General features: G+C 35.5%; 2 protein-coding genes across 2 annotated transcripts; both read right to left on the reverse strand.

Moving 5' to 3' along the window:
* Window positions 1-1127: 1127 nt before the first annotated feature.
* Window positions 1128-2306, reverse strand: LOC311238350 (histone H2B-like; the record flags this gene model as incomplete). The annotated part of the gene is made up of 2 exons (XM_084326383.1): window positions 1128-1249; window positions 1936-2306. 2 exons carry the CDS (start codon window positions 2304-2306, stop codon window positions 1213-1215), a joined length of 408 nt encoding a protein of 135 aa, XP_084182509.1. The 3' UTR covers window positions 1128-1212.
* Window positions 2307-6930: 4624 nt separating this feature from the next.
* On the reverse strand, window positions 6931-19125 carry LOC311238339 (histone H1.4-like; the record flags this gene model as incomplete). The annotated part of the gene is made up of 2 exons (XM_084326372.1): window positions 6931-7258; window positions 18761-19125. The coding sequence occupies 2 exons, from the start codon at window positions 19123-19125 to the stop codon at window positions 6931-6933; spliced, it is 693 nt and encodes a 230-aa protein (XP_084182498.1).
* Between the last annotated feature and the right edge of the window lie 341 nt (window positions 19126-19466).

The following is a 19466-nucleotide window of genomic DNA, read 5'->3' on the forward strand; positions in this document are numbered from 1 at the left end:
AATGAATAAAAAAAATATATATATTACAGAGGTGTTCCATAGACTCACAGGAATTGTGTAAAAGTGCCCAAATAGTGAAATAAATAGTAAAATAGTTCCCCTTTAACATTACGAGTGGAAAGAGTGGAGAGAGCATGGTGTGGTGTATCAGTGCATTTGTTGAAGTCCAAACCATAGGGGATGCCTGATGAGCAGAGTAACATTTCAGCCAGATGTGGAGGCTGCGTATCCTGCTAAACATGGAGGGAGAGGGGACCGGCGATGATCAGTATTGCTGAAGTCATATTTTAGACTTCCGATTGCTGGAGTTTGATGTCAACAATGTTATAAAAGCTTATTGTTGTTGTAATAATGTATTTAACATTTAACGTGGGTCAGGGGCGTATTTGGCACGGGGGACGTGGCAATGGGTCCCCCCCATTTTTTCAGAATGCAGTTAATGTCCCCCCCCCCCGTCTGACTACCTGTATGCAAAGAGTAGTAGATGGCCCAGTAGAGCTGAGTCTGACTACCTGTTCTATTATTATGCAAAGAGCAGTAGATGGGGGTCGCATTCTTGCCCTGCAAGGGCCAAGTACCCACTCGCTAAAGTACTTGTCTTTGCATAATAATAGCTTGGGTCGTCAGCCTAGGTGTGTGTTAAAATACGTCAAACATATTGTTTACACTGTCTTTCTTCTATTATAACCCTCCCAAATCATATTCAGAAAGTATCACAGAGACTTCTTTTGACCAAGGAATTAGTTATTATTCCGCGGTTTATTCACATAACGTTATATTGTTTACACTGTCTTTCTTCTATTATAACCCTCCCAAATCATATTCAGAAAGTATCACAGAGACTTCTATTGACCAAGGAATTAGTTATTATTTCGCGGTTTATTCACATAACGTTATATTGTTTACACTGTCTTTCTTCTATTATAACCCTCCCAAATCATATTCAGAAAGGCACACACAACATATTCCAGTTAACGGTATATTTTTTTAATGATTCGTTATGGCGTAATCAATACTTCCATGCGTATAAATTGCGTTCGCGACCTCCGTGTTTTGGGGGTAGTCATCAGAAACCTCGGATCCGGGATTCGCTCCCATCCGTCGGGCAAGAACTGTGGGTTTTCAGCCTCTCTCTCTGGAGCTTAACGGAGTTTCTGGAGGAGTTTCTGGAGGAGCTTGTCGCGGCTCATGCGCATGCGCACGCTCAACCAATCAGAGAGGGGCTTCGCTCAACCAATCAGAGAGGGGTCTGCAGAAATAGAGTTCAACCAATCAGAGAGGGGTCTGCAGAAATGCGGCTACGGGCCCTAACCCCCCCCCCCCCCCCCATCGACGTCACTCGCCACGCCCCCAAATCTGTCCCCGGCACACATTGAGAGAGAATTACGCCAGTGACGTGGGTATGAGGTGGTTCATCTTTTTCATTATAATTATATGAGCCTGGAATGTATTATTTTTCGAATAGCATTTCCACTTTGAAAATGCTAAAATAAACATTATCCATGTGTATTATAAAGACCATTAATGTATTATTAATCAGGGTTCTAATACAGCAGGTGATATATACATTTACTGTATAATTGTGATGTACAAGCTAGAATTATATCCAATCTAGCTACTTGTCAACAACCTAAAAATCACAGGATTTTTAGTAAATATATTTGCAACTTAATAGCCATCCAAACTATGATTACAGTTGCTAGTCATTTATTAATCAATAAGTAAGATACAATTCCATCTCCGGACAGACCCCCCTACCATGATAATACCTGTACAAACGAAATAGGACATTTTTTAAAAGGAAATACCCGGCACTCAATAACCACTTTGATGAACAGCGCGATCATGAGAATAATAGGAATAAGTCTCTCACGACAGAGTGGATGGCTCTTAAAAGAGCCTTTGGGTTAATCTTCAGTGAACAGGGTAGTTTACTTGGAGCTAGTGTACTTGGTCACAGCCTTGGTTCCCTCAGACACAGCGTGCTTCGCCAGCTCACCGGGGAGCAGCAGACGCACAGCAGTCTGGATCTCCCTGGAGGTGATAGTGCGGCGCTTGTTGTAGAGAGCCAGGCGCGAGGCTTCTCCAGCGATGCGCTCGAAGATGTCGTTAACGAAGGAGTTCATAATCCCCATGGCCTTGGAGGAAATGCCGGTGTCGGGATGAACCTGCTTCAGGACTTTGTAAATATAAATGGCATAACTCTCCTTCCTGGACTTTCTGCGCTTCTTGCCACCCTTTGCAGTTGTCTTGGTGACGGCTTTCTTGGAGCCCTTCTTGGGCGCTGGCTTGGCTGGTTCAGGCATATTCGACGGCTTATCAGAAACGAATGGTGACGGTTGTTTACGTTTCCTGCCTAATTTTTATAGGAGGTCGATGCAAATAGTACTGCGTGGCTTCTACGATTGGTTGGGCGTGGCGCACGTGTGTAAAGCTGATAGAACGTGCATCTCTCTCATCGTGGGTAAAAAGGGAATGATAAGAAAATTTACACATTGACAATATTTTGGTTTATTATTTGGCAGTGCTGGGAAAAGTATTGAGCAAAAGTACAAATACACTAATAGAATATTACTGCAAAAAGTCCTCAATTTAAAGTACTTCTCATTTAAATAGTTTCTAATCAAGTAAAAGTATACATACAAGTATTAAAGTATCCTAGACCTACACTATATATATTATATTATTATATATTATATTATGATTATATATAATCAAAAGTAAAGATATTTGTTCAATAAAAGTAAACATGTGCTTAACACTTTCAGTGCCACCAGATGGCGCCAGAGTTAGTGCTTGAATGCCACCATCGGCGCCAATGTTAACCTTAATATCGCCTAATCTATATTTTAAATTATGGCTATGTGTCTAATCTGCCCGTCGCTTATCAAATAATCCTTTTCCAGTCAGTGCTGTTAAGGCAGATTGGTTTTTTATCGCTTCATTTCCGTTTGAGAGCATTTTGAAAAGCACCCGTTTTCAGGTGAAAAACAGTCCATTCTGGGCCATTCTATGATAATCGTATTTTACTGGAATATTCCAGAACGTTGATATTTGTCTGCCTATTTATGAATCGTTTTCAAATAAACGCTAGATGATCAATATTATACGTACACGCACGCCCATTCGAGCCGCGCACGGATAATCGCTGTGTTCATTTCCTCTTGGATTTTTACAGTGAAACCGATAGAGGACATTTCACAAAACAGCTTATATCTTCATCAAAATGAGTCTGATTATCCTAACACTGATAACATAGATTCCTTACATGACATCAGATGGTATCCAACTGGTATATTCCAATTCCTGATCACCATTCGAAAAAATCGATAACTGTATAGATCCAACGTGATACAGTAGAACACATGATTCCGCGGGGCTCAGAGGCTCCAGAATGAACTCTGATAACCCTGGCTGCATCAGTGGACTGGAAAATGTGGAGTACAGGATTTTTTTCCCCATCCATTTTCATTGAGTCCATTCCAAAATCCCTTATGTCATCAGGGAGACGATAGGGGCCGCTTTTTTCCACATCTGATTGCCGGCGGCACTCGGGTAGACTAGGGTAGGCTTGCGTGATGCAATATGATTTCAGATCGCTAAAAAAAAATAAAATAAAAAATTCCGAGAAAACTCGTGAGTGGCATAGAAAGTGTTAAGACTCTATATTGATCCAGTCTCCTGGTTGTACCACAACATCCAGGTCAACTAACTGGAGACTAGTTTAAACTAGTCTCAACATTGTAACCACCATGTTATAAACAGATGATTATGACTATTGATGTCTGTGCTGTCAGGAACACAACTCCCCAATGTTAGCCTCCTCTCTCCATTGACTTCCATGGTGAAATTGAACACGGAAAAGTCACTGCAATTGCACTTAGTCAAGAAGGCAAATCAAAAACTATTTGTTTACACTAGCAAGATGAGACCATTTCTCACCATCACTGTTTCAAATACATATCTACATGCAATTTTTCTTTCAACAATAAAGATATTGTTGAAAGAAAAATTGCATGTAGATATGTCTCCCAATCTGGTCCCTCACAACAAAGGAAATTACAGAACCCATGGCAAGACTTTACAATAGCGCTTATACAATTCATGGTAAATGTCCACCCTGTACTCACCACTGAACTGCACTCTCACACTCCTCTGCTACAACTTTTCAGAACTACACAAAAAAATCTAGCCACTAAATTATATTTTATGCTCAGAAATAACTCTTCCCCAACACTCACAGCTTTACTCCCAAGACACAATACAAGTCAAGAACGCATCACCAGATCAATCTCACATGCACTCATTCCAGTACCGGCTTACAAAAATAACTATGGAATAAGATCATTTTCCCACACAAACACTAACATTTGGAACGAGATCCTATTCCACATCAGAGCAATAACCTCCATCTCACATTTCAAACAGGCCTACAAACAACATCTGATGCTAGAACACATCTGTAATCATTGATCTGACTCTTTCATATAGGTCTTAATCTGGTTGATACTCTCGATTTGTATTGACTGCTATGACTGTATGTTTGTCCTTGCTGTCCACAATGACTATAATGCAATGTCTTTGTCAGGATTATATGATTGTATGTAGTGCAACTGCCTATTTGTTTTGTATTTAAATTATTTTCAGTTTCATGTGCTGCAGAACAGGAACCTGCTGAAAAACTGTTTGCAACTGAGTCAGGACAGTTTAAATGTACATTGTAAAATGTATTTTCTTTACCATTTCCTGTATAAATAAAGTAAAATAAAAAAATAAATGGAAAAATATTAAATTGTATGTGAATTTACCTCGAAACTATTTAAATACCTTTAATTGTCCACATAGGTAAATTGTCTTGCACTCAGTCCTGCAGTAAACATACTCTTATTCTAAATTTGGAATGTAAGAGATGGTCTTGTCACTATAGTCTTACATGTGAAGTGTTGATTAAAAAGATGGAGATGAAAGAAAGAGATTGTCTTGTCACAACACTTGTCTGTCAACACTTGTGAAGTGTTGATTAAAAATATAATATATAAACTGTATGTGTTAGCAATGTACAATAACACTGTACACACCGTATACACTGTTTTGGGACTATATTACACGTATGTTAACAATACCGACCAGGTATTAGTGCCTCACAAAGTGCAGATATGAAGTTTTCCCCTTTTTTTGTATGCATTTAGGAGGTTTTGTTCTTCATCAACGATAAAGTTCTCTCCACGTTTGATATATTGGCCATTCAGACTGTAATTGTGATGGGGAATATATGCTTATATTTTTGGTATCATAACCGATTAGGCCAACAATGACTTGTGTTAATTAAGCAATATCACAGCTATGGGGAGTATTTCGGCCCTGCGTCATGTGATATAATAACAGCATGTCACAAAGTGAGCTATTGCTTTTATAAAACAGTTACCAAGTAGCCTAATATGAAAGTAAGATTTACACTTACATTTAATTTGTTTTTATTAATACATAATAATGTTCAAAATAGAATTTACTTTGATTTACATTAATCTGTATGTTGCCATTTATTGTGCACCAACTGGCACAGGCAGAGATGGTATAAACAGCAGACTTATTTATTGAAGAGGTGGCAAGATGGTACAAGGCAGAGCAGATTGCTTTGAGCTACCCCGTTTTATAATTATTGGCCATGGCCATGGTGAATATGTTATTTCTTAGCCAGCAGGTGTGCGTCAAAACTGTAATACACACGTAGTTTGGCTCAAGATGAATCACCATTCTAAATTATTCTGCTATCCAACACAACCCATATAGCTGGCTTGTTCGACAGACATCTCATGGACAACTGCATGAGACTTGGATTGCAAGTTGTAAAATAGTTTGTAAACAGATGTTTTGCTCCAAATCTCCATTAACTTCAATTCATCAAGTATTTTGACCATTTATGGGGATTATCAGTGGAGATATGCGAGAAGAAACCAAAGTATTCATGAATTCAAGGCATCACAGTATGAGTTGATATGAAAAAGTTATACTTTTTGGGTTAAGTTCTCATTTAGCCAGTAGAGGGCAGAAGATTTTCAGCCATGAGTTTGTTCTGCTTTACTCTCTTCTCGACACAGGGCTTTACATTCCAAAACTCTGTTGTACTCCAAGATGTTAAACTATTTTATATTTTAGAACTCGAGGGATGATGATTATCAACCGATTTAGTCTAGTTCTACATGTGCCATTTAGGAGTTATATACTCACAACTATTAGTGAGGGCATGCATGTACCTTGTACACCAACTCATTGTATTACACTGATACAGGCATTTAGATCGCCATATATTTGTCCCTTTGAAATAAATCAAATAAACTAAAACCACGTAAACATTGTATAATAACTAAAAGATTAGTTTTGTAAACATATTTTTAAAAGAATGCATAATATATATATAATTGAATAAGGAATATACTTTAGTTATTGAGGTGGCTCTTAAAAGAGCCTTTTTTGGTAGTGAATATACGAGGAGTCTTATTTAGGCACACTCTCCACGGATGCAGCGGGCCAGCTGGATGTCTTTGGGCATGATGGTCACCCTCTTGGCGTGGATCGCGCACAGGTTGGTGTCCTCAAACAGGCCGACCAGATAAGCCTCACTAGCCTCCTGAAGAGCCATGACAGCAGAGCTCTGGAAGCGCAGGTCGGTCTTGAAGTCCTGGGCGATTTCTATTTTAATTAATCATTAATTAGATTATGCTTGTATAAAAATTGGCTTGGACGGAGTGAGACTCAATGTTCCCCGTCTGGTTCAAATTACAGATCGAAAAATGAAATGCATGTTTTGTATAATTAGAAGACCCCTTCCCCTCAATGTAGACTATTACTAGAATGCATTGTTCCTTCATGGGAAATAGTGGTTGGCTCTTAAAAGAGCCTTTTGATGTGAACAATGTTCTGCTTGGACGCTTACTTCTTCTTGGGAGCTGCTTTCTTCGCTTTGGGCTTGGCAGCCTTCTTCGCTGGAGCCTTCTTGGGAGCAACAGGCTTTTTCGCCTTCTTGGGACTCTTGGCTACTACCTTCTTGGGACTCTTGGCTACTACCTTCTTGGGACTCTTGGCTACTACCTTCTTGGGACTCTTGGCTACTACCTTCTTGGGACTCTTGGCTACTACCTTCTTGGGGCTCTTGGCTACTACCTTCTTGGGGCTCTTGGCTGCGACCTTCTTGACTTTCTTGGGAGACTTCTTGGCTGCAACAGCCTTCTTAGCTGCAACAGGCTTCTTAGGCTTTTTACTGCGGTCAAGTGAGCCGTCTTTTGCTTTTGCGTGGTCAAATCAGCCGCTCTTGTTTTTCGAGTGCGCGATTAGTTCCAGGTTTACGGTAATGCATTAAAACAAGCCTGGGACGCTGTTGTAATGAACCGACGTGACTTTTGTCACAGTCTCACAACAAGTAGATCTTACAGAAATACTTAATATGACATTGAATGCGCATCGAATCAATAGGACGTTTAGTCTAATCAATAGGACGTTTCGTATGTGCAGTATTATTGAACATCGAATCAATATATTCGACCACTAAACTAAAGCTACCGACAATTCCACAGAGGAACACTTCCGGTGAGGATTTCAAAGTAAAGGATGGCATGTGGTTCATTTCTATTATTTCATAAGTAGTTTATTACACTGCCATGTTTGTACTTAATACTTCTCAAGACTACTTGCACAAATAATATTAACTACTTTTACTGTGTACTTTGAGTAATTTGAGTTTCAAAGTCCTTTTTATAGAACAATGAGTATTTTCGACTAACTTTGATGTGGGATAAAAACCATTTCTCCCATAAGCAGTTTATGAAACTTCCATGGTTGTACTTAGTACCTCTTAGACTACCTGTACAAATTATATGAAATATTTTTACTGTGTACTTTTTGAGTAATTTCAGTTTCAAAGTCCTCAGAATCCGCATTTTCGACTAACTTTGATGTGGGATAAAAAAAGATTTTCCCATAAGCACTTTATGAAACTGCCATGGTTGTACTTAGTACCTCTTAGACTACTTGTACAAATTATATGAAATATTTTTACTGTGTACTTTTTGAGTAATTTGAGTTTCAAAGTCCTCAGAATCAGCATTTTCGACTAACTTTGATGTGGGATAAAAAAAGATTTTCCCATAAGCACTTTATGAAACTGCCATGGTTGTACTTAGTACCTCTTAGACTACCTGTACAAATTATATGAAATATTTTTACTGTGTACTTTTTGAGTAATTTGAGTTTCAAAGTCCCCAGAATCAGCATTTTCGACTAAATTTGATGTGGGATAAAAAAAGATTTTCCCATAAGCACTTTATGAAACTGCCATGGTTGTACTTAGTACCTCTTAGACTACTTGTACAAATTATATGAAATATTTTTACTGTGTACTTTTTGAGTAATTTGAGTTTCAAAGTCCTCAGAATCAGCATTTTAGACTAACTTTGATGTGGGATAAAAAAAAGATTTTCCCATAAGCACTTTATGAAACTGCCATGGTTGTACTTAGTACCTCTTAGACTACATGTACAAATTATATGAAATATTTTTACTGTGTACTTTTTGAGTAATTTGAGTTTCAAAGTCCCCAGAATCAGCATTTTCGACTAACTTTGATGTGGGATAAAAAAAGATTTTCCCATAAGCACTTTATGAAACTGCCATGGTTGTACTTAGTACCTCTTAGACTACTTGTACAAATTATATGAAATATCTTTACTGTGTACTTTTTGAGTAATTTGAGTTTCAAAGTCCTCAGAATCAGCATTTTCGACTAACTTTGATGTGGGATAAAAAAAGATTTTCCCATAAGCACTTTATGAAACTGCCATGGTTGTACTTAGTACCTCTTAGACTACCTGTACAAATTATATGAAATATTTTTACTGTGTACTTTGAGTAATTTGAGTTTCAAAGTCCCCAGAATCAGCATTTTCGACTAACTTTGATGTGGGATAAAAAAAGATTTTCCCATAAGCACTTTATGAAACTGCCATGGTTGTACTTAGTACCTCTTAGACTACTTGTACAAATTATATGAAATATTTTTACTGTGTACTTTTTGAGTAATTTGAGTTTCAAAGTCCCCAGAATCAGCATTTTCGACTAACTTTGATGTGGGATAAAAAAAGATTTTCCCATAAGCACTTTATGAAACTGCCATGGTTGTACTTAGTACCTCTTAGACTACTTGTACAAATTATATGAAATATTTTTACTGTGTACTTTTTGAGTAATTTCAGTTTCAAAGTCCTCAGAATCAGCATTTTTGACTAACTTTTATGTGGGATAAAAAAAGATTTTCCCATAAGCACTTTATGAAACTGCCATGGTTGTACTTAGTACCTCTTAGACTACTTGTACAAATTATATGAAATATTTTTACTGTGTACTTTTTGAGTAATTTGAGTTTCAAAGTCCTCAGAATCAGCATTTTCGACTAACTTTGATGTTGGATAAAAAAAGATTTTCCCATAAGCACTTTATGAAACTGCCATGGTTGTACTTAGTACCTCTTAGACTACTTGTACAAATTATATGAAATATTTTTACTGTGTACTTTTTGAGTAATTTGAGTTTCAAAGTCCTCAGAATCAGCATTTTCGACTAACTTTGATGTGGGATAAAAAAAGATTTTCCCATAAGCACTTTATGAAACTGCCATGGTTGTACTTAGTACCTCTTAGACTACTTGTACAAATTATATGAAATATTTTTACTGTGTACTTTTTGAGTAATTTGAGTTTCAAAGTCCCCAGCATCAGCATTTTCGACTAACTTTGATGTGGGATAAAAAAAGATTTTCCCATAAGCACTTTATGAAACTGCCATGGTTGTACTTAGTACCTCTTAGACTACTTGTACAAATTATATGAAATATTTTTACTGTGTACTTTGAGTAATTTGAGTTTCAAAGTCCTCAGAATCAGCATTTTCGACTAACTTTGATGTGGGATAAAAAAAGATTTTCCCATAAGCACTTTATGAAACTGCCATGGTTGTACTTAGTACCTCTTAGACTACCTGTACAAATTATATGAAATATTTTTACTGTGTACTTTGAGTAATTTGAGTTTCAAAGTCCCCAGAATCAGCATTTTCGACTAACTTTGATGTGGGATAAAAAAAGATTTTCCCATAAGCACTTTATGAAACTGCCATGGTTGTACTTAGTACCTCTTAGACTACTTGTACAAATTATATGAAATATTTTTACTGTGTACTTTTTGAGTAATTTGAGTTTCAAAGTCCCCAGAATCAGCATTTTCGACTAACTTTGATGTGGGATAAAAAAAGATTTTCCCATAAGCACTTTATGAAACTGCCATGGTTGTACTTAGTACCTCTTAGACTACTTGTACAAATTATATGAAATATTTTTACTGTGTACTTTTTGAGTAATTTGAGTTTCAAAGTCCCCAGAATCAGCATTTTCGACTAACTTTGATGTGGGATAAAAAAAGATTTTCCCATAAGCACTTTATGAAACTGCCATGGTTGTACTTAGTACCTCTTAGACTACTTGTACAAATTATATGAAATATTTTTACTGTGTACTTTTTGAGTAATTTGAGTTTCAAAGTCCCCAGAATCAGCATTTTCGACTAAATTTGATGTGGGATAAAAAAAGATTTTCCCATAAGCACTTTATGAAACTGCCATGGTTGTACTTAGTACCTCTTAGACTACTTGTACAAATTATATGAAATATTTTTACTGTGTACTTTTTGAGTAATTTGAGTTTCAAAGTCCTCAGAATCAGCATTTTAGACTAACTTTGATGTGGGATAAAAAAAAGATTTTCCCATAAGCACTTTATGAAACTGCCATGGTTGTACTTAGTACCTCTTAGACTACATGTACAAATTATATGAAATATTTTTACTGTGTACTTTTTGAGTAATTTGAGTTTCAAAGTCCCCAGAATCAGCATTTTCGACTAACTTTGATGTGGGATAAAAAAAGATTTTCCCATAAGCACTTTATGAAACTGCCATGGTTGTACTTAGTACCTCTTAGACTACTTGTACAAATTATATGAAATATTTTTACTGTGTACTTTGAGTAATTTGAGTTTCAAAGTCCTCAGAATCAGCATTTTCGACTAACTTTGATGTGGGATAAAAAAAGATTTTCCCATAAGCACTTTATGAAACTGCCATGGTTGTACTTAGTACCTCTTAGACTACCTGTACAAATTATATGAAATATTTTTACTGTGTACTTTTTGAGTAATTTGAGTTTCAAAGTCCCCAGAATCAGCATTTTCGACTAACTTTGATGTGGGATAAAAAAAGATTTTCCCATAAGCACTTTATGAAACTGCCATGGTTGTACTTAGTACCTCTTAGACTACTTGTACAAATTATATGAAATATTTTTACTGTGTACTTTTTGAGTAATTTGAGTTTCAAAGTCCCCAGAATCAGCATTTTCGACTAACTTTGATGTGGGATAAAAAAAGATTTTCCCATAAGCACTTTATGAAACTGCCATGGTTGTACTTAGTACCTCTTAGACTACCTGTACAAATTATATGAAATATTTTTACTGTGTACTTTGAGTAATTTGAGTTTCAAAGTCCCCAGAATCAGCATTTTCGACTAACTTTGATGTGGGATAAAAAAAGATTTTCCCATAAGCACTTTATGAAACTGCCATGGTTGTACTTAGTACCTCTTAGACTACTTGTACAAATTATATGAAATATTTTTACTGTGTACTTTTTGAGTAATTTGAGTTTCAAAGTCCCCAGAATCAGCATTTTCGACTAACTTTGATGTGGGATAAAAAAAGATTTTCCCATAAGCACTTTATGAAACTGCCATGGTTGTACTTAGTACCTCTTAGACTACTTGTACAAATTATATGAAATATTTTTACTGTGTACTTTTTGAGTAATTTGAGTTTCAAAGTCCCCAGAATCAGCATTTTCGACTAACTTTGATGTGGGATAAAAAAAGATTTTCCCATAAGCACTTTATGAAACTGCCATGGTTGTACTTAGTACCTCTTAGACTACTTGTACAAATTATATGAAATATTTTTACTGTGTACTTTTTGAGTAATTTGAGTTTCAAAGTCCTCAGAATCAGCATTTTCGACTAACTTTGATGTGGGATAAAAACAATTCTTCCCATAAGCACTTTATGAAACTGCCATGGTTGTACTTAGTACCTCTTAGACTACCTGTACAAATTATATGAAATATTTTTACTGTGTACTTTTTGAGTAATTTGAGTTTCAAAGTCCCCAGAATCAGCATTTTCGACTAACTTTGATGTGGGATAAAAAAAGATTTTCCCATAAGCACTTTATGAAACTGCCATGGTTGTACTTAGTACCTCTTAGACTACTTGTACAAATTATATGAAATATTTTTACTGTGTACTTTGAGTAATTTGAGTTTCAAAGTCCTCAGAATCAGCATTTTCGACTAACTTTGATGTGGGATAAAAAAAGATTTTCCCATAAGCACTTTATGAAACTGCCATGGTTGTACTTAGTACCTCTTAGACTACCTGTACAAATTATATGAAATATTTTTACTGTGTACTTTGAGTAATTTGAGTTTCAAAGTCCCCAGAATCAGCATTTTCGACTAACTTTGATGTGGGATAAAAAAAGATTTTCCCATAAGCACTTTATGAAACTGCCATGGTTGTACTTAGTACCTCTTAGACTACTTGTACAAATTATATGAAATATTTTTACTGTGTACTTTTTGAGTAATTAGAGTTTTAATGTCCTCAGAATCAGCATTTTCGACTAACTTTGATGTGGGATAAAAACAATTCTTCCCATAAGCACTTTATGAAACTGCCATGGTTGTACTTAGTACCTCTTAGACTACTTGTACAAATTATATGAAATATTTTTACTGTGTACTTTTTGAGTAATTTCAGTTTCAAAGTCCTCAGAATCAGCATTTTCGACTAACTTTGATGTGGGATAAAAAAAGATTTTCCCGTAAGCACTTTATGAAACTGCCATGGTTGTACTTAGTACCTCTTAGACTACTTGTACAAATTATATGAAATATTTTTACTGTGTACTTTTTGAGTAATTTGAGTTTCAAAGTCCCCAGAATCAGCATTTTCGACTAACTTTGATGTGGGATAAAAAAAGATTTTCCCATAAGCACTTTATGAAACTGCCATGGTTGTACTTAGTACCTCTTAGACTACTTGTACAAATTATATGAAATATTTTTACTGTGTACTTTTTGAGTAATTTGAGTTTCAAAGTCCTCAGAATCAGCATTTTCGACTAACTTTGATGTGGGATAAAAACAATTCTTCCCATAAGCACTTTATGAAACTGCCATGGTTGTACTTAGTACCTCTTAGACTACCTGTACAAATTATATGAAATATTTTTACTGTGTACTTTTTGAGTAATTTGAGTTTCAAAGTCCCCAGAATCAGCATTTTCGACTAACTTTGATGTGGGATAAAAAAAGATTTTCCCATAAGCACTTTATGAAACTGCCATGGTTGTACTTAGTACCTCTTAGACTACTTGTACAAATTATATGAAATATTTTTACTGTGTACTTTTTGAGTAATTTGAGTTTCAAAGTCCCCAGAATCAGCATTTTCGACTAACTTTGATGTGGGATAAAAAAAGATTTTCCCATAAGCACTTTATGAAACTGCCATGGTTGTACTTAGTACCTCTTAGACTACTTGTACAAATTATATGAAATATTTTTACTGTGTACTTTTTGAGTAATTTGAGTTTCAAAGTCCTCAGAATCAGCATTTTCGACTAACTTTGATGTGGGATAAAAACAATTCTTCCCATAAGCACTTTATGAAACTGCCATGGTTGTACTTAGTACCTCTTAGACTACCTGTACAAATTATATGAAATATTTTTACTGTGTACTTTTTGAGTAATTTGAGTTTCAAAGTCCCCAGAATCAGCATTTTCGACTAACTTTGATGTGGGATAAAAAAAGATTTTCCCATAAGCACTTTATGAAACTGCCATGGTTGTACTTAGTACCTCTTAGACTACTTGTACAAATTATATGAAATATTTTTACTGTGTACTTTGAGTAATTTGAGTTTCAAAGTCCTCAGAATCAGCATTTTCGACTAACTTTGATGTGGGATAAAAAAAGATTTTCCCATAAGCACTTTATGAAACTGCCATGGTTGTACTTAGTACCTCTTAGACTACCTGTACAAATTATATGAAATATTTTTACTGTGTACTTTGAGTAATTTGAGTTTCAAAGTCCCCAGAATCAGCATTTTCGACTAACTTTGATGTGGGATAAAAAAAGATTTTCCCATAAGCACTTTATGAAACTGCCATGGTTGTACTTAGTACCTCTTAGACTACTTGTACAAATTATATGAAATATTTTTACTGTGTACTTTTTGAGTAATTAGAGTTTTAATGTCCTCAGAATCAGCATTTTCGACTAACTTTGATGTGGGATAAAAACAATTCTTCCCATAAGCACTTTATGAAACTGCCATGGTTGTACTTAGTACCTCTTAGACTACTTGTACAAATTATATGAAATATTTTTACTGTGTACTTTTTGAGTAATTTCAGTTTCAAAGTCCTCAGAATCAGCATTTTCGACTAACTTTGATGTGGGATAAAAAAAGATTTTCCCGTAAGCACTTTATGAAACTGCCATGGTTGTACTTAGTACCTCTTAGACTACTTGTACAAATTATATGAAATATTTTTACTGTGTACTTTTTGAGTAATTAGAGTTTTAATGTCCTCAGAATCAGCATTTTCGACTAACTTTGATGTGGGATAAAAAAAGATTTTCCCATAAGCACTTTATGAAACTGCCATGGTTGTACTTAGTACCTCTTAGACTACTTGTACAAATTATATGAAATATTTTTACTGTGTACTTTTTGAGTAATTTGAGTTTCAAAGTCCCCAGAATCAGCATTTTCGACTAACTTTGATGTGGGATAAAAAAAGATTTTCCCATAAGCACTTTATGAAACTGCCATGGTTGTACTTAGTACCTCTTAGACTACTTGTACAAATTATATGAAATATTTTTACTGTGTACTTTTTGAGTAATTTGAGTTTCAAAGTCCTCAGAATCAGCATTTTCGACTAACTTTGATGTGGGATAAAAAAAGATTTTCCCATAAGCACTTTATGAAACTGCCATGGTTGTACTTAGTACCTCTTAGACTACTTGTACAAATTATATGAAATATTTTTACTGTGTACTTTTTGAGTAATTTGAGTTTCAAAGTCCCCAGAATCAGCATTTTCGACTAACTTTGATGTGGGATAAAAAAAGATTTTCCCATAAGCACTTTATGAAACTGCCATGGTTGTACTTAGTACCTCTTAGACTACTTGTACAAATTATATGAAATATTTTTACTGTGTACTTTTTGAGTAATTTGAGTTTCAAAGTCCCCAGAATCAGCATTTTCGACTAACTTTGATGTGGGATAAAAAATATCTCATATAATTTGTACAAGTAGTCTAAGAGGTACTAAGTACAACCATGGCAGTTTCATAAAGTCCTTATGGGAAAATCTTTTTTTATCCCACATCAAAGTTAGTCGAAAATGCTGATTCTGAGGACTTTGAAACTGAAATTACTCAAAAAGTACACAGTAAAAATATTTCATATAATTTGTACAAGTAGTCTAAGAGGTACTAAGTACAACCATGGCAGTTTCATAAAGTGCTTATGGGAAGAATTGTTTTTATCCCACATCAAAGTTAGTCGAAAATGCTGATTCTGAGGACATTAAAACTCTAATTACTCAAAAAGTACACAGTAAAAATATTTCATATAATTTGTACAAGTAGTCTAAGAGGTACTAAGTACAACCATGGCAGTTTCATAAAGTGCTTATGGGAAGAATTGTTTTTATCCAACATCAAAGTTAGTCGAAAATGCTGATTCTGAGGACTTTGAAACTGAAATTACTCAAAAAGTACACAGTAAAAATATTTCATATAATTTGTACAAGTAGTCTAAGAGGTACTAAGTACAACCATGGCAGTTTCATAAAGTGCTTATGGGAAAATCTTTTTTTATCCCACATCAAAGTTAGTCGAAAATGCTGATTCTGAGGACATTAAAACTCTAATTACTCAAAAAGTACACAGTAAAAATATTTCATATAATTTGTACAAGTAGTCTAAGAGGTACTAAGTACAACCATGGCAGTTTCATAAAGTGCTTATGGGAAGAATTGTTTTTATCCAACATCAAAGTTAGTCGAAAATGCTGATTCTGAGGACATTAAAACTCTAATTACTCAAAAAGTACACAGTAAAAATATTTCATATAATTTGTACAAGTAGTCTAAGAGGTACTAAGTACAACCATGGCAGTTTCATAAAGTGCTTATGGGAAAATCTTTTTTTATCCCACATCAAAGTTAGTCGAAAATGCTGATTCTGAGGACTTTGAAACTGAAATTACTCAAAAAGTACACAGTAAAAATATTTCATATAATTTGTACAAGTAGTCTAAGAGGTACTAAGTACAACCATGGCAGTTTCATAAAGTGCTTATGGGAAGAATTGTTTTTATCCCACATCAAAGTTAGTCGAAAATGCTGATTCTGAGGACATTAAAACTCTAATTACTCAAAAAGTACACAGTAAAAATATTTCATATAATTTGTACAAGTAGTCTAAGAGGTACTAAGTACAACCATGGCAGTTTCATAAAGTGCTTATGGGAAAATCTTTTTTTATCCCACATCAAAGTTAGTCGAAAATGCTGATTCTGAGGACTTTGAAACTGAAATTACTCAAAAAGTACACAGTAAAAATATTTCATATAATTTGTACAAGTAGTCTAAGAGGTACTAAGTACAACCATGGCAGTTTCATAAAGTGCTTATGGGAAAATCTTTTTTTATCCCACATCAAAGTTAGTCGAAAATGCTGATTCTGAGGACTTTGAAACTGAAATTACTCAAAAAGTACACAGTAAAAATATTTCATATAATTTGTACAAGTAGTCTAAGAGGTACTAAGTACAACCATGGCAGTTTCATAAAGTGCTTATGGGAAGAATTGTTTTTATCCAACATCAAAGTTAGTCGAAAATGCTGATTCTGAGGACTTTGAAACTGAAATTACTCAAAAAGTACACAGTAAAAATATTTCATATAATTTGTACAAGTAGTCTAAGAGGTACTAAGTACAACCATGGCAGTTTCATAAAGTGCTTATGGGAAGAATTGTTTTTATCCCACATCAAAGTTAGTCGAAAATGCTGATTCTGAGGACTTTGAAACTGAAATTACTCAAAAAGTACACAGTAAAAATATTTCATATAATTTGTACAAGTAGTCTAAGAGGTACTAAGTACAACCATGGCAGTTTCATAAAGTGCTTATGGGAAGAATTGTTTTTATCCAACATCAAAGTTAGTCGAAAATGCTGATTCTGAGGACTTTGAAACTGAAATTACTCAAAAAGTACACAGTAAAAATATTTCATATAATTTGTACAAGTAGTCTAAGAGGTACTAAGTACAACCATGGCAGTTTCATAAAGTGCTTATGGGAAGAATTGTTTTTATCCCACATCAAAGTTAGTCGAAAATGCTGATTCTGAGGACATTAAAACTCTAATTACTCAAAAAGTACACAGTAAAAATATTTCATATAATTTGTACAAGTAGTCTAAGAGGTACTAAGTACAACCATGGCAGTTTCATAAAGTGCTTATGGGAAGAATTGTTTTTATCCAACATCAAAGTTAGTCGAAAATGCTGATTCTGAGGACATTAAAACTATAATTACTCAAAAAGTACACAGTAAAAATATTTCATATAATTTGTACAAGTAGTCTAAGAGGTACTAAGTACAACCATGGCAGTTTCATAAAGTGCTTATGGGAAGAATTGTTTTTATCCAACATCAAAGTTAGTCGAAAATGCTGATTCTGAGGACATTAAAACTCTAATTACTCAAAAAGTACACAGTAAAAATATTTCATATAATTTGTACAAGTAGTCTAAGAGGTACTAAGTACAACCATGGCAGTTTCATAAAGTGCTTATGGGAAGAATTGTTTTTATTCAACATCAAAGTTAGTCGAAAATGCTGATTCTGAGAACATTAAAACTCTAATTACTCAAAAAGTACACAGTAAAAATATTTCATATAATTTGTACAAGTAGTCTAAGAGGTACTAAGTACAACCATGGCAGTTTCATAAAGTGCTTATGGGAAGAATTGTTTTTATCCCACATCAAAGTTAGTTGAAAATACTCATTGTTCTATAAAAAGGACTTTGAAACTCAAATTACTCAAAGTACACAGTAAAAGTAGTTAATATTATTTGTGCAAGTAGTCTTGAGAAGTATTAAGTACAAACATGGCAGTGTAATAAACTACTTATGAAATAATAGAAATGAACCACATGCCATCCTTTACTTTGAAATCCTCACCGGAAGTGTTCCTCTGTGGAATTGTCTGTAGCTTTAGTTTAGTGGTTGAATATACTGCGCGTCCTATTGATTCGATGTTCAATAATACTGCACATACGAAACGTCCTATTGATTAGACTAAACGTCCTATTGATTTGATGCGCATTCAATGTCATATTAAGTATTTCTGTAAGATCTACTTGTGAGACTGTGACAAAAGTCACGTCGGTTCATTACAACAGCGTCCCAGGGTTGTTTGAATGCATTACCGTAAACCTGGAACTAATCGCGCACTCGAAAAACAAGAGCGGCTGATTTGACCACGCAAAAGCAAAAGACGGCTCACTTGACCGCAGTGGCTTTTTGGCGGTGACTGGTTTCTTGGCCGCTGGCTTCTTGGCTTTAACCTCAGCCTTGTTGATCTTGAAAGAGCCGGAGGCTCCGGTACCCTTGACCTGGACCAGGGTTCCCTTCGTCACCAGACTCTTGATGGCAGTCTTCACACGAGCCTTGTTCTTATCCACGTCGTAGCCACCGGCAGCCAGAGCCTTCTTTACGGCAGCAAGAGACACGCCGCTCCTCTCTTTAGAAGCAGACACTGCCTCGACGACCAAGTCACTGACGCTGGGACCTGCCTTCTTGGGTCTGGGAGCTGCCTTCTTCTTGGCAGCCTTAGCCGGAGCGGCGGGAGCTGGAGCTGGGGCGACTTCTGCCATTATTCTCTCGTTCTCTGCTGCGAAACAAAAGCTGAAGTAACTAGGAGTGTCAACAGACTGATAGTGTGGCCGAGGCGGGGGGCTGGTCTTAAACACTGCATGAGAGCCATGTAGACTCAACCAGCCCGGTTCTCCTCTGTGCTGTCAAAATGCTCTGTCGCTTGTGTTTTCTCTTCGCATAAAATAGTTAAAATACACAACTATGAATATTGCAGAAATCTAACGCCAAATGTCCCAGCTAGTAGACACATGTCCAGTCAGAATCAAACTATTTGGAGAAACGTGGTTAATTTGTGGACGCTCCAAAACAATAATGTGTGCCGTCACCACTGTTGTGCAGC

This window comes from Notolepis coatsorum (assembly GCF_963971535.1).
Source record: "Notolepis coatsorum genome assembly, chromosome: 12".
NCBI classification, from domain to species: Eukaryota; Metazoa; Chordata; class Actinopteri; order Aulopiformes; family Paralepididae; genus Notolepis; species Notolepis coatsorum.